We start from the raw sequence: 15850 nt of genomic DNA, 5'->3' as shown, positions 1-15850 counted from the left end.
CATGCAAGCCACCACCTCAATTTGAATCTTGTATAATATTATCTCACAAGGGACAAGCATATTTATCCTTCGAGGTTTATTTATCATCAACCATAACACTTAATGTCCTATCCATTTTATTCATCATAGACTTTTACACGTTCAAGCTGTGCATGCATGCTATTTACTACTGGTAACTTCATGCTCCATATGAAAAGTCTTTTCTTTGGCTGTAAACAGTTTTAACTATTTTGTTTTTGCCTATGGCCAAGGATGAATATAATGGAATGTCATTGACTGAATATTTGCATTGCACACATTGTTTTAATACAGCTTCATTTCTTTTTCAGTATCTGAGAAATAGAGATGTCATAGATCCCGTAACAGTTATGTTACTCTCCAAGGTTCCGTTTATACAGCAAAATGAAGATGGAAGTATTGGTCACAGAAGCAACAAGCAGAAAGCAGAAGCTGCCACACTGGCTAGTAAATTAAGTGTCTAAGCCCCAGAGACATCCCCAGTCTTCACTCATTACTGTGCCACTATTATACTCCCCAACATTAGCTTTATCTGCGTAAGCACGATAGGTGTTTTGGTTGTGGTTTCTGTTTTGTTTGCAAAATTTATACTTTATTTCTCAAGGTTTGACTTTGATCTAAAGGAAGAAAAAAAGAGACTGGGACAAAGGCCATCACTCTGCTATTGAAGTTATTTTAACCCTCTCAGAATGACTGGTTGGAGTATAAGGACACAAATAGGGTCACTAAGTATTTTGAGACCTGGCAGAATTCCCTATAGGAAGTGTGCCCTGCCCACACAGTTTAATTTCCAATTTTAACAAAGTGATCTGCAGCATGTTGCTGTAAACTGTTAAACTCTTCCCACCTCTTGCCACTTCAGGGGAATACGTGATGCTTGCACTAGTTTGTAGCTCATACATGAAAGCTTGAGCAGATGGCAAGAGCATCACGATGGTGATTTGCACTTTTAGCATATGTAGCATTCTGTGTTTACTATTATATAAGTAATCCAGAACAGCACAAAGATTTTGCTTCTTCCTTCAACAGTCCTCTTTCAAAAGAAGAGAAAGTATGTGGGTTACTCTCATAGGGTGCAGATCTAGGTTCAAATATTTAATTTTTAGTAGTCACCCACCAAACTTTGCATTAATTTTAAGGCTTTCAATTTTTGATAACTTATATTCACTGACTATTTAGTCATATATACAAAATGTTGATCAGTTTAAGGGTATAATTCTAGCAAGCCACATTCTACTACTGAATTATACCAAATTTCCCATTGATGGTTAACAAGTAAATCATTTTTGTCTTATATCCAAAAGAGATGATGATATTCTTTTCAAAGCAAATTAAAATAACTAACAAACTCAGTCTGTTCACTTATCTTAAATGTCATTATTTTCTACACAGTTTTCTAGTCACAGTCTACAGGTGTAGAAGAACTGAAAGAAGAAATAATAGGTAAATAGGCAAGAATGTTTTTCAGATAGTTTATTGCATGAACTTGCAGTAGAGAATTGCTTTTATGGAGAATCATAAATAAAGCCTTTACAGTAATGCTGACTAAAAGCAATTTACTCATTTGAAGCTTATGAACATAAAACTTCTGTTAAACAAAAAGCCAGGCGCAAATTCAACAGGATTTACTTTGGAGAGTAAATAGATGTATTTTCTAACAGGAAGGGCTTGCATGGGGACCTGACTGAGCCAAAAAGGTATTTTATGACAACGTACTTAACCTACCTGTATCTCAAGTTTCCCAGGAAGATAAGGAGGATAATAGCATTTCTACCCTTACACTGGATTGTGAAGCTTAATTCACAGTCTTATCCAAAGCCATTAAAGCCAACAGAAATCTCTCATTGACTTTAAAGAGCTTTTGTTCAGGTCCTTTACAAGTCAGGTGAAAGACTGCCACTGACTTCAAACCCCATGCTTTTAAAGTTCCTCATATCCTCATTCTGGAGGCCTCTGGAGACACAGATATGTAGCAGTAAGAGCATTACATTCACCAAACAAATCCCCATTAAATAAAATGCCTTCTTTGCCCTCCCCTCCCCTCTCTCCTCCCCTCCCCTCCCCTCCCCTCTCTCCTCCCCTCCCCTCCCCTCCCTCCTCCCCTCCCCTCCCTCCTCTCCTCTCCTCTCCTCTCCTCTCCTCTCCTCTCCTCTCCTCTCCTCTCCTCTCCTCTCCTCTCCTCTCCTCTCCTCTCCTCTCCTCTCCTCTCCTCTCCTCTCCTCTCCTCTCCTCTCCTCTCCTCTCCTCTCCTCTCCTCTCCTCTCCTTCTCTCTCTTTCTTCTCTTCTCTTCTCTTCTCTTCTCTTCTCTTCTCTTCTCTTCTCTTCTCTTCTCTTCTCTTCTCTTCTCTTCTCTTCTCTTCTCTTCTCTTCTCTTCTCTTCTCTTCTCTTCTCTTCTCTTCTCTTCTCTTCTCTTCCTTTTCCTTTTCCTTTTCCTTTTTTAATTCTAAGAGTGCTATTCAATGCACATATATACATCCAGCAGTATCTACTGGTTACTGTATGCACTTATTAGCACCTGTTAAGGACCTTACCTATTGCTTGCATAATTGTCTTCAAATGCTACTGCTGACTACCAGCTCTACACATCGGATCTGGATGAAGTACAATTTTAATGACTTTTCCCTTCAATTAGCCACAGTATCAGATTGAGATTATCAATTGTTGCTGTGTTTCTGCGCTGGCTACCTGAGTAAGCAAAGACAATATCTGACCTGGTATAAAGCTTCTCACTATCAAGGTAATCACTTAAAATTTTCAAGAAGTTTGAAGCAGCAGAGAAGTTCAACAGTAGGTCAATACTATACATATTGTGGCTTCTACATTTCTGACCTAAGAAAATAGGCCCTATAATATTGAACTACAACCTCACAGGAAAAAGGCTCCAAATTTCATAATTACTGAATGAACTGAAAAGAAAAATGTGTAACTTTTAACAGGAGTACCATGATTGTGTAAACTATGCATTATTATACTTCTGTAGCATTTAAACAATGCTAAGCAAGTATCACAAAAGCTTGACTTCATTCTACAAGAATTTGAAAACAGTAAGATTAAACTGAACAGAAATCACTATTCTTGTTCAAATAATTGAAATAAATTTCCAGTGAAACATTTTTTTTTATCCTTTTAAATAATAGTTAAAAGTTCTTTGAATATTTATTGGATGTTATTCAAATCAGCTATTTTCAGCATTATGAATGGTTGACATGACGTACTTCCAAGCCTGAAACACAGCAGCATCAGTGCAATAGTACTATACAACATCTGCCATTCTGTATTGCACAAAGAAACTTTTTTTTCAAGGACAATGTACAATGATCACAATTATTAATATTGTGTAATTAATATTTTAATTTTACCATTAATAGAGTAAACACATCTAGTTCAGATGTCCTGTTATTTTTGTAACATCACTTACAGTATAAATTTTATACCACTAATACTAAATCTTTCCAAATCTTACTTGACACATTTAAATTATATTTACACATGTCATGACAATGCCTGTCTGCACCTTCACTTTCCAATTTTAGTCCTATAAAAATAATGCAATAATAAGAAGTAATAGAATTCATTTTATAACTTTTTGGCAAACTAAGTAAAGATAATACAATCTGCCAAGATTTTGCATTTTAGAAAACCTTCAGAATCTCTAAAGGTGCATCTAATTTAGGTCTTGAATGATCTCACGATTGTTTATTTATCAACTTAACCCCTTAGGCCACTACATATGTTGCTATTCTCCAAGAGAAAAAGTGTTCCTAACATATGTTCTCAATCTGTATTTTCGTAATTTCCTTCTATGTCCATTGAACTCATTAAGCACATCTTCAAAACCTTTCTGTCAGACTATCTACACTATAGATGGGTTTCTATTACAAGTCTTCAAGAAATCTGAAAAATTGTAGACCTACAATATAACCAACAATACGCTATCTTTACTAAAAACTTTGATCCAAAAAAATATATATACATTTTTTGCAAATTGGAACTCTGAACACACATTACATTTAACCTTACTTCTGAAGATAACGTTTCAACAAAATGAGAACAACAGGTTTGTGTCTCATCATTTTGCAGTTCCTTATGACAGCTTCAGTCTTATGAGAGGAGAGGTGTTAAAATTAAGAAGAGCATACTTTCTGAATGGCTTGAGGAGAGTAATTTTAATACTTTTATTCACTAGTGCAAGTGCTCTCAAGTCTACAACAGAAAGAAGAATAGAAAGTGTACCAGTAAACTGAAACGTAACGTGTGTAATGTTAAGAACCTGGCATGAAGCATGTCTTTTAAGTACACTCTTCATTTTTTCCTACAGCAGAAAATTTTCAAAATTTTGCTCCTCTCAAGCTTGCTTCCAGTCCTGTGATTCTTGCTGTCATTAATTCAACATTAGTGGGATAACTTCTGCACAAAAAGGCTATGAAAGGTGAAATAAATCTAGTCTTACCAATTTCCCTGTGAAAGACACTGGCTTTTTTATAATATTAAAGAGAATTCTCTCTTAAACATATCAAAAAGCCACATCTGGAAAAATAATTTGTATTTTCACAACAGAATGCCCAGACTATGTGACTATCATCTGCATACAAGGTCACGATAAAAAAAGAAACGGAATCCACACAAAGTGTAATAAAACTGAAACCAAAGTGAACACAGAGTGCAGAGAAAAACATTTACCATCTTCCTGATGAACAGAGAAACATTGTTACCAGTCAAGAAACAGATATTTCAGTTTACATTTTGACATAATTAAATAAGAAAACATCCCAAAGAATATTTATTTTGGGGAAAAAATTGAAATATTCCTACTTTCATCCACAGACCAATTAACAGTTAACTATTCCTAAGCACAGTTATGATTTCCTAATTCTTCATCCCAGCACTGGCACTAAAACAAGATGAAGAGCCAGTCCAAACTGCATCAGCTGCTGGCAACACCCTCAGGGAGCATCTGTCAGCTACAGGGAGCTGGCTCACCCTCTGGCTACTCCTCCACTACATCCTTACATGTTTAAAGTCTCTACTACTACTTCTTCCACACAGGGAATTCAAGAGTCTTTACTCCTTTTATAAGAGTTAAGAGCAAACTCAATCTCAGTCAACCAAGATATTTTATGACATCTAATAGTTCTCACAACAATCATAAGAATGCAATCACCTGGAATTCACACATGCTGTTCTGCACAAATGACTCAAGAGACAGGCACTGGTTTTCAGTTGCAAAGCTTAAATGATACACAGGTAATTGACTTACCGGGCCAAATGCATTGCTATCAAAGCTGTGGCCATGGTGATCACCTTCCACCCAAATATGCCCATGTGGAACTTTCACGTACTTCTTTTTGTATCCAATGGTTCTAAAAAGAAAATTAAAAAATTATGATTGATGAAAAAAAACCCAAAACATTTTGTTAAGAAAATTCACACATACTACTTTGGAATTTGGCCTTGCACACCACCCAATGCTTCCTTAAAAAGAGAAAAATGCACTGAAGTCCTTTAGACATACAAGAATGCTCTTCACAAGTGAAAATACATAACAATTTTGCATGAGTTAGTTGCACCATCCGGACTTGTTTACTACATTGTTTTGGTAGAAATCACATCACAACAGAGAGTAAAATACTTTTCAGATGACCAAGGAGTTCTTATTTTCATCTCTGTAGTAACAGTTCTTTGAAACACAAGATTTAATCTCAGGTAAACACCAGTAGACGTATGTTGTAATCACACAAAGATACTGCATCAAGAGTGATTTCCTTTCAGGTCAGCACTAGGTTCTCATCAAAACTAACGTGGTATATCTAACTAGACCTCAGATTTAGAGCTTGGATTCCAGCAATGCTTATGTCTTGGGGTAGGGACGAGTTAAACAGGAAATATCTAGCAGAAGGCCAACTGCCGCTAAAAAATGACACTGATGATTCAAAGTGTTCTCTGCACGCCTCAGCATGCTCTGACATTACAAAAATGACATGCTATAGAGGAGTCCTAAAAGCTGAGGTTTGGAGTATGCAAAATGCCTGTACTTAGTTCTTGAGTAGCTGTCATTTTCACAATTTCCATCTGCCTTCTACTATACACTTTGTTTTCTTTCAGATGGGATCTGTTATTCTGTAAACATTCATTCAGGGAGCTAATTGAACAGGGCCTCTGAATTACTATCATGATGAAGCATTTACACACAGGACTACAGATTACTTTTATCTTGTACTGGGTTAAGTACATCTGTCCATAGGCAGAAACAGTCTTTTGATCTAGTTTGTTGCCTCCAGCTGCTCACCACATTTCAGTGTCAGCCCCCAAAGCAGACACTATTGTGCTCTAAAACTGAAAAATGCAAGCTGAAGAGAGAAAATCACTGTAACCAGGAAATTCAGCTGAACTGTGCAACAATGCTGATCAGGGCTGGTTGCAAGTTGAAATGGAAAAACTCTTTTTGGGGGGAGGTTCTTTTTTGTGCATGTGTCTGTGAAGATGTTATGGGGACAAGCTAATTAATAGCCCGATGATTGTGAAATACTAAATGAATAAGGAATCCTCAAAGATTGATTAAATAAAAATAATAATTTACTTTGTAAATCACAAAATCCAACCGGTGCTTTTTCAAACAGATCCAGAGGAAGCTGAAAGGATGAGCTTGCCGGAACTAAAATCTAACAGAAGTTCTACCTGGGCTTTCATTAGCAGTTGACAAAATAGTAGCCTATTTGCAGAAGAAGAGACTCCAATTTTCATCTTTCTTCAGAAATTTCTTAAACACAAAGAGTAGGTTTGTAATAATTCAATTACTACTCTAAAAAACATATTTATTACAATGCAACTCTTTCTGTTTTTGTTATTTCTTTATAAAATTTTACAGTTTAGACAAAAAAAGTATTTGTTTTATGATTCCATAATGCTTTCTCTCACTAATAATTTATTTTATCATGTGCTATATGAGAACATATTTTAGTGGAAGTGTGTTTTAAGATACAGGTTCAGAAAAGTTGGCCATTAATTCTGTTCTGTCTGATTAGACATTCCGAAAACTACTAAATTAATACATTCCAGCAGTGATAAAGGCAAACAAAAGCTGAAAAATATTCAATTTTCTCTTCCCTTCTTGAATATAGAACAGTAGATTGTGATAAAGTTTTGTACCTCCATAGATTTCATGTACAAAATTGAATTTCGCTGAGAAAGGTGAAAGGAATTTGAAAGTTAATTCTGCTGACACGTTTACCTCATAAATGTCAAGAATATAATACGGCAAATGTCAGTCAGTGACTCCTTTTCAGATCACACACAGTCTCACACTCCCAAACAACCTCCTCCTCTATTATGATCAGGAAATCATTAGCAGGGAGAGGAAAATAAATAAATAAAACTTTTGCAATAAGTATTTGGAAACAAAATTTGAAAAAAATCAGTTTGCACAGGCAGATCTTGTATTCACAGAGAGCCTGCGAAAACAGAAGGCTTAACACAGGTATACAATATATTCTTTAAGACCTAAGGAAAAAATAAACAGATGATAAGTTGCAGTGGTTACTGTTGGTTCATTTTATTATTTCCACAACACAGGAGAACAAAGATTTCTTTTCTACTTCTGAAGAAAGCATAGCCAAGTAGAAAATTTTGTTTCAATTATGCAAAAAACAAAACAAAACAAAACAAAAACAAACAAACAAACCACCAACAACAAAAACTCAACCTTGTATCTTTCAGTGATTAAAGACAAATGTAAAAAAAATTCATGTTGAAAAAACAAACAGATCATAAAATCATAGAATGGTTTGGGTTGGAAGGTCACCTAGTTCCAACTCCCTGCTGTAGGCAGGGACGCCTCACCTTGGAATGTTTCCAAGGAGGGGGCATCCACAACCTCACTGGGCAATCTGTTCCAGTATCTCACCACTCTCACAGTAAATTATTTCTTCCTAATACCTAGTCTAAACCTACCCAGTTTAAAACAATTTCCCCTTGTCCTGTCACTACGTGTCCTTATAAAAAGTCCTTCCACAGCTTGCCTGTAGGCCCCTTCAGGCCCCAGCTCTCTCAGGCTGTCCTTGTAGGGGAGGTGCTCCAATGCTCTGACGGTGGATGAAAAACTTAACATGAACCAGCAGTGTGCTCTTAAAGCTCAGAAAGCAAATGGTATCCTGGGTGCCTTTGTGAGGCCCCATCTGGAGTACTGTGTCCAGGTCTGGGGCCCCAAGTACAAAAAAGTCAGAGAGCTGTTGGAGAGGGTCCAGAGGAGAGTCACAAAGATGATAAGAGGGCTGGAGCACCTCCCCTACGAAGACAGGCTAAGGGAGCTGGGCTTGTTCAGCCTGGAGAAGAGAAAGCTGCGGGATGTACTCATTGCAGTCTTTCAGTATCTAAAGGGAGCCTACAAACAGGAGGGGAATCAACTCTTGGAAAGGGTAGATAACAGCCGGACAAGGGGAAATCGTTTTAAGTTGAGGGAGGGAAGATTTAGGTTGGATGTCAGGGGGAAGTTCTTTACAGAGAGAGTGGTGAGGTGCTGGAACAGGCTGCCCAGAGAGGCTGTGGATGCCCTGTCCCTGGAGGTGTTCAGGGCCAGGTTGGATGAGGCCCTGGGCAGCCTGGTCTAGTATTGAATGTGCAGGTTGGTGGTCCTTCATGCAGCAGGGGGGTTGAAGCTTGATGATCCTTGAGGTCCCTTGCAACCCAAGCCATTCTATGATTCTATGATCATCTTCACAGCCCTCCTCTGGACCTGCTCCAACAGCTCAATCTCCTTCTTGTGTTGAGGGCCCCAGAACTGGATGCACTACTCCAGGTGAGGGTCTCCTGAGTGCAGAGTAGAGGGGCAGAATCACCTTCCTCAACCTGCTGGTCATGCTTCACTTGATGAATCTCATGATATGGTTGGCCTTGTGGAGCTACAAGTGCACATTGCTGGCTCAAGTCAACTATTAATTAACACCCCTAAATCCTTCTCCTCAGGGCTATGATTCTATGAAGAAGTTTCAACTTAGAAGAAGTAGAATTAAAATTGTTGATGCTAATAAATGCATTAAGGGAATAGGGAAGAGGAAGAAACAGAAAAGAAACAGAAGCAGCAGTTTTAATTATGTGTTTTAGTAGATAGGACTGCGTGGATAAATTCCTCTGTAACCACAGCAGGTAAATGTAAAACCTTCTGCCATTTAATGTATGGAGTATGTAAATCATCAGATTTTGCTTACATAATTCATTCAAAATATTAGTGTAGTAATTGCATAGGGCAGTTGCCTAGGGACTCTGAGGCCTCTCTAGCAATATTGCTGCAAAATGTGTCCTTTGAAAGGCAGGCTGAAATTCAGAAACAGAGTTTTATTTGAGCTTTTGCTGCATGAATTAGTAACAAACAAAAGCAATAAGCTAATGTTATAGTATTATCCATTACTTAATAATTTTCAAGATAATTTCATTGTTGAATTGTTCTAAAACAGATAAATCATTCATGAAAGCCAACCAGGCTATCGACTTCAGAAACCCATATTCTGCCAATGACAGTAGGTTGCTTTTAAATATTTCTGCAAATAATACGTTGACTTTTCCTAAAAAGAAAAAAAGTTATAGTTTTCTCTCCTATGAAAATAGTCTAAATTGTTTCATTATCAAAATCAGACTGTTAGTTATTAACACTGCTTCTCTCTCACATGAATTTTGCAGAAATTAAACACTTAAATCTCAGGCCTAAATTATGAGATGTATGTGTGCAATGTTGGCAATAGGGCTCTTTCTCTTAATACACCAACTACCATTCATTCATTTCACTAGTTCAACATTTTATACAAACATACTGTAAGGAAACTATTACCCATCTTTACAAGTCCAAATTACTAACTGAAATTGCGAAACATAATTTCCAAGAGGAAAGAGAAGCACCAATTCAATCCTGTCTCTTAAGGGCAGCACTGCAGGCAATTGCTGTCCATCTTTTAGATTCAGTACGATGCATATAAATAAAAAATACAAGTATATAGTTCTATGAATAAAAAATAATGGTATGATACAAAGTGATAAATGACCTAGGAATGCTTCTAGCATTCTTCAACAATAACCACAACAAAACTTACAATCTTCAAGCCAAGTATCAAATAAAAGCACAATCAGCTCACCAGGAATTTTTTGTCAATTCACTGTGAGAGGCCTTTGCTAGGAAAGAAGTGCAGTAATTGCATACTTAGTAAGTAATGTAAAAATCTATTTTTCTTTCTTATTTAAAATAATCTTATGCCTCATTTCTCTGAGTTTCCCTGTAATCTGGACCTCTTTGTTAGCTCTTACACATGAAGTATTTAATTAAATTTAGATTTCTGAATGAATCCTTAGGAGAATAATTGGTGCAAGTGACAATTAACTCGGTATTTGTTAATTTCGCACCCAGTTCATTAGCACAAGTTATAATTACTGAACAATCTTTCCAATTTCAGAAAGTCTCTCTTAATAAACAACAGTCTTTCACATTCAGAAACCTAATATCAGAACTTTATTTCTTTCTCATTTTAAAAAACTGCTTTGAAAATAGTATAGGCAAAGACGTTTAAATACCCAGATTTTCATACAAAATAGTCAAGCACCTGTGAGAACCTATGTAGCTGAGTACTCCATCTTTTGCGTAGGTCTCTCAGAAGTTGGCAATAACCACCTATGCTATGATTGATCAAATCATAGCTTTGACTACTCAGTGTAATAACAAAATCTAGGAGAGCTATAATTTTTTTGATCAGAATGTAATGGAATTACTCTTATCCTTTTTGTAACATTTACAGAAGATCACCTGAAATTTATTTTTTTTTCTTACGATTCAGATATATTTTGAACCCAATGCAAAGCTGTTTTTTTCTCCCTCCATGTTTCAGTAGTTAACAGATGTACTTATATCTATCCTTGGCTGAGAAATAATTTCAATCTTGACAGTCAAAAATGAGCTCTATATGGTATTCTAACTGCCTGCCCACTAGAAAAAAAAAAAAAAAAAAAAAAAACAACCCTGCTTTTTTAGGATGTGGTACCAGTGCCAAAGCAGGAAACTTGGCTCAGCTCAGTTGGATGAGAAATGATTGCCTTCCATTTGGTTTGACCTTGAGAAATCAGAAGGTCTTAGCAATCTCCATGCATTTGAGTGCCATCAGGGAACAGACACTGTAAATAGTTTCCTCTGTTTGCGTGGGAGATACTAAACATACACAAACTGTTTTGGATTAAAAAAAAAATAAATAAAAAAAAAAGAAACATTTTCATATGTATCCATACATCCATACATACTTCACCAACTTCACAGAATGAAAAACTAATGGTATTCACTTTCAGGTGACATCCAGATGCCAAGGTATAAGTCGTACTGTAATGTTCCATGTAATGAAATTTTATACCAATTATATTGATATCAGCACAGATAATTTTCCACCTGAATTAAAACTTTCCAGCATCTCAGAAATATTCACTTCAATTCCAACACATGCATAGAGCCATCTGCATTTTTTAACTTCAATCCTTCCCTTACAAATACTATATGCCTTTGACTACAAGTGTTACTTTTTCAGCTGCCTCTAGAAGATAAGGTTATTTATGTGAACCAAATAAGTATTTTTGTCTCAAGATGAGGGTACCAGACTACGCATGAGAGTATGTCAATGGGTTAGGGAATATTCTTTGGTGGCCTGTAGCTATTAACTTTTGCTTCACAACTGAAATATGTTTTCCTTAAAAGCTGCAGATCAATCTATTATAGAAAGAGGTCAGAGCTGAAAATGCATATCCAACTTCTCTACAGAAATGCTGGAGAAGACCCACATTTGAGATACTGCTTCTAGAGTATCATCAGATCTGAATTGTTAAGAAGGGAGCCCCCCAAAAAGAGGACTAGATGAAATGACAAAAATGTCAGAATTTGCAACAAGAGACTCCAGTCTGGGGAGATTAGGAGCAGCTATTAAGGAGGCGAAGGATTCCCTCACCCACACTTGGGCAAAATTTTGAGTATTTAAACCCTGCAGGTTTCACCCCTTGCTGTAAAGAACTATTTTGAAGATTTATAGAAAATGAAGAGTAATTGACTACTTTCCTCACTCAGAACAGAAAGCCAAAAAAACAAACAAACAAAACAAAACAAAAAAACACAAAAAAAATAAAACCACAAGCTTTTGTAACAATTAAGATAAGATGATGCTCAGAATCATATCATGCCACAGCCCAGTTTTGCTGCATCACTGCAGGTTTATACATCTCAGTGATGGTAACAGTAAGTATCCTTAGAAATCTGATCTGGAAGGCGTGCTGGATATCTGTAGCTCTCTTCTATTAATCAGATATTTTCTCAAGAAGTATGTCATTCTAAACAAAGTAATTACTTAGCCATTCATTACTTGCTTCACCAGTTTCTTCAAAATAGCAGTTAATCACTTTTAAAACATACCATTTTCAGAAAAATTACCAGATTTCAACTTAAATTAAAAAAAGCCAATTGGATACCGATATGTACAATTTTTGCTAATTATCTGCTGTGTGAAAACTATTTGAATTTTCAAATGCATACATTATGTGTTGCATCAGATATATTTTAAACTATTTTTCTATCAAATGGGCAAAGCGCACACAAGCATACAAATATAATTGACAGTGGTAAGGCAGTTTAATGCCACCAATAAAAACTAAGTATTTTGAAACTAAAAGAAATGTTAAAAAAAACAATGTATTATTAATGCAGATACCATTTAAATGGGCTAGTAAAGCTTAGATCTCATCTTCACTGGGGCTTTCTTTATAGTCTGTTGGCAGAGCAATGAGAACTGGGAACATAAATTTTAAGGCCAGGAGACACCAGTGATGACCCAGTTCGAAATCTAGATTAGAACAAATCTTAGAATTCCAGAAAGTAATTCATGCAGTGATTATTGAATAAATAATTTGCTATTAATTGATATCATAAGTATGTACTGTTAAATGAATTTAGAATTTCCAAGCTATTTCACTTTAATTTCTGATGCCTGACCTTATTTTTTATTTCTATTGAAATCTCTCCTACCTTTAAAACCTGTTTGACCATTATCAACATTAGGTTGATAATCCCACTTTTTCTCAAGGTACAAGAATTTACATCACAAAACTACTTCCCAATTAAACTACTAATTAGTAAATAAACTAAGCATGTTTGTCTGAACACCAATTAACTATAGAAAAACTTGAAAATGCTTTACACAACGTCACTGATAGTTTGTATAACAATATGTTTAAGCCCAATGTATTTACAGTTAATCACACACAGTCAATGTTATTTTATACACAGTATGTTGCATCACCGTTGTTAGTATTTTTGCACAAAGTACTGCAAATAGTATAGGTGAATATGCAAGATTGCTTACTGCTTGGTCTATTTATAACCAAAGAGGCTTTTCTCCTTTATACAACAACCAGGTTTTAATTCTTCATAAATATAATGTGAATGACATAATGCCACCAATATAAGATGTTTTTTTTCTAAAAGCTCTTCCACTTAACTAGTCAAGTGAAATTTATGTATGTGACACTATTCTGAGTGTTTACTGAAAATGATACAATAATTGCAAGGACGAGGTATCCCCGACAGATCAGTTTCTCAGCAGATGGTGGTAATCATATCTCTGAATCCCAGTATATTTGACCAAACCATACCAAAGATTGGAAATTGTAAAGTGAAGGAGGAATCATAGCTTTCTTCTATCTTGATATTGCAGAACTTCAAAAAGACCACAAAATAACTCCATGTGTTTAAAAATAAACATATCCACACACTTTTATACAAGTCTATCACTCACAATTAAGAGATGGAAACTACATTTTCTACTACAATTGCTCAGTGCATTTTCTTAAATATGTAGGTCACTCCAAAAGTAATGCCTCCTATTTATTTCAATGGAAACTAGAAGAGATATAAAGAACAGAATAGCACTGTCCAGTAAGAATGAATTCTCAGGTACAAAACAGTATTTTTCAACACAGTCATCTTCATTAGCTATACATTTTTGCCAGTGACGAACAAGAACTGCATGCTGCATTCATAAAAATTGGCATCAGCAGAGGTGACCCACTGTTTCTGTATCCACTGCTGAAATGCCACACTCAGTGCCTCACTATGCTCAAATCCACTCTTTGGTCTCCATAAATGTACAGCAAGCATCAGTGAATGTCAACAGGTACCATTTTTTTCCACATGGAGGAATTCAACAATACATCTTTGCTTTATATGCATTTCCACGTCAGATGCCATTTGTCAGACTGTCCCTCTGCTGCCATCTGTTGCACAGCAATGAAATGTAATGGAATGCTGGTGGGAAACGCCAACATCCATCTCTGACATCATGGGCCAACATAATAAAATAGGAGATACATTATTTTAGGTGCAGCCCTCATAGAAGAATGATAATTTTTTTTCAGGCTAAATTAAAACAAAACAGTGTGGGTTTTTGTTGTTGTTGTTGAAAAGAACATTTCATCAGTTAGACTTGCTTCTTTTAAATGGCTAACTAGCTTTCTGATTCAAGAAAAAGAAACCATAACATCTCATATGTACAATAGCCTTTCACTTGCAAACCACTGAGATGCCAGCAGCCAACACTATGCCATTTCAAGTTAAAATTATGAAAGTTATTCATTTTGCTTTTTTTTATAGAAGCCCTACTAACCAAAAGTGTATTTATCATTATCTACTCACATTTCTCTTTTAAGCTATATTAAAAATTAACATGATTTTTGTTAATACCATTAAGAGCTATTAACAATACAATATCAATATATTAGATGAGAGTCATTTTTTAGATTTAGACATTACCATTAGCTTCATAATTTTACCAAGGTAAAACCTTAACAGTTTTCCTGGGTTAGGTCATCCAAGTAAAATTAGAAACCCTACCATCAGTGTCAATTTGGAAGTGTTATACCTGTAAGAACAAGATAAATTGAAGTAAAAGGAGATACCATCAAAAAGTTGAATTCTTTGCAGCCCATTCCTCTTTCTATTAAACTGGGAGTGCAGCTGAGTAAAATTTTAGCTTCAGGCAGGTCTGAAGGAATTGAAGACAGTTAAAATAAAAACATTTGCAGTACTGTAAACAAGATCAAGCTTTTACCTGATGTATGTAATGGTTTGAGCTTAGTGACCTAGTGCAGCAATATATTCCCTTTTCCCTCCTTAGGTAATAGACAAGTAAATTTTCCTTTCAATTATACTTAAGAAAAGAGAGAATCCAACTTTCTTTAAGATTAAAAGATATGGAACTTACAAGTCAACTCAACAGTTAACCTCCATCCTATAGAATCTGCCACTGTTAAATAAAGTTCTCAATAGCATTCTTTCAGCTTAAACTCACTTTTTTTTTTTTTTTTTTTTTTTTTTTCTCAGCCAACTCCTCTTCCCCAGTAGTTCATCTGCCACCAGTACTGTCAGGAGAGAAGTTAAAGCCAGCCCTTCAGTCACTTACCCTCTATGTTTCTTAGCCTTACCAAACGTGCTCTGTGCATTTACATGTGACAGGAGAAGGAAGAAGAAAGAACAGGAAAATTTGAGGGTAAATTCATGGCTTCTAACACCACAAAGAATCCTGTTGGCCTACCCTCTTCTGAAGAAATGTTGAATGCAAATGTAGAGAAAAGCTTCTTTTTTTTTTTTTTTTTTTTTTTTTTTTCCTAGAAAGAGCTGAAAGAGGCAGTCATAGCAGCATTGCTATGCTGCTATGACTGCTAGAGGTTAGCATTGCTATGCTTTCTGACTGCTAGAGGTTAGAGGGTGAAAGCTTAAACCCTGATTTCCAGATCCTCCATAGCTTAAGGCAGGTCGAATCCCAGGTATTAGG

At 35.9% G+C, this 15850-nt stretch overlaps 1 protein-coding gene across 3 annotated transcripts in view; it reads right to left on the bottom strand.

Annotated features, from left to right (window-relative positions):
- IMMP2L (inner mitochondrial membrane peptidase subunit 2) overlaps positions 1-15850 on the bottom strand; it is a 474009-nt gene that overhangs the window by 88641 nt on the left and 369518 nt on the right. For all 3 annotated transcript variants that reach the window (XM_085219468.1, XM_085219448.1, XM_003201996.5), the window contains exon 5: positions 5278-5380. In XM_085219468.1, coding sequence (XP_085075594.1) covers positions 5278-5380 — 103 coding nt within the window. The remainder of the gene's footprint in view (positions 1-5277; positions 5381-15850) is intronic.

Source organism: Meleagris gallopavo, chromosome 1 (genome assembly GCF_905368555.1).
Source record: "Meleagris gallopavo chromosome 1, MGAL_WU_HG_1.1, whole genome shotgun sequence".
NCBI lineage: Eukaryota > Metazoa > Chordata > Aves > Galliformes > Phasianidae > Meleagris > Meleagris gallopavo.
The sequence above is the reverse complement of the archived record's forward strand: the minus strand, read 5'-3'. Positions and strand labels throughout refer to the sequence as shown.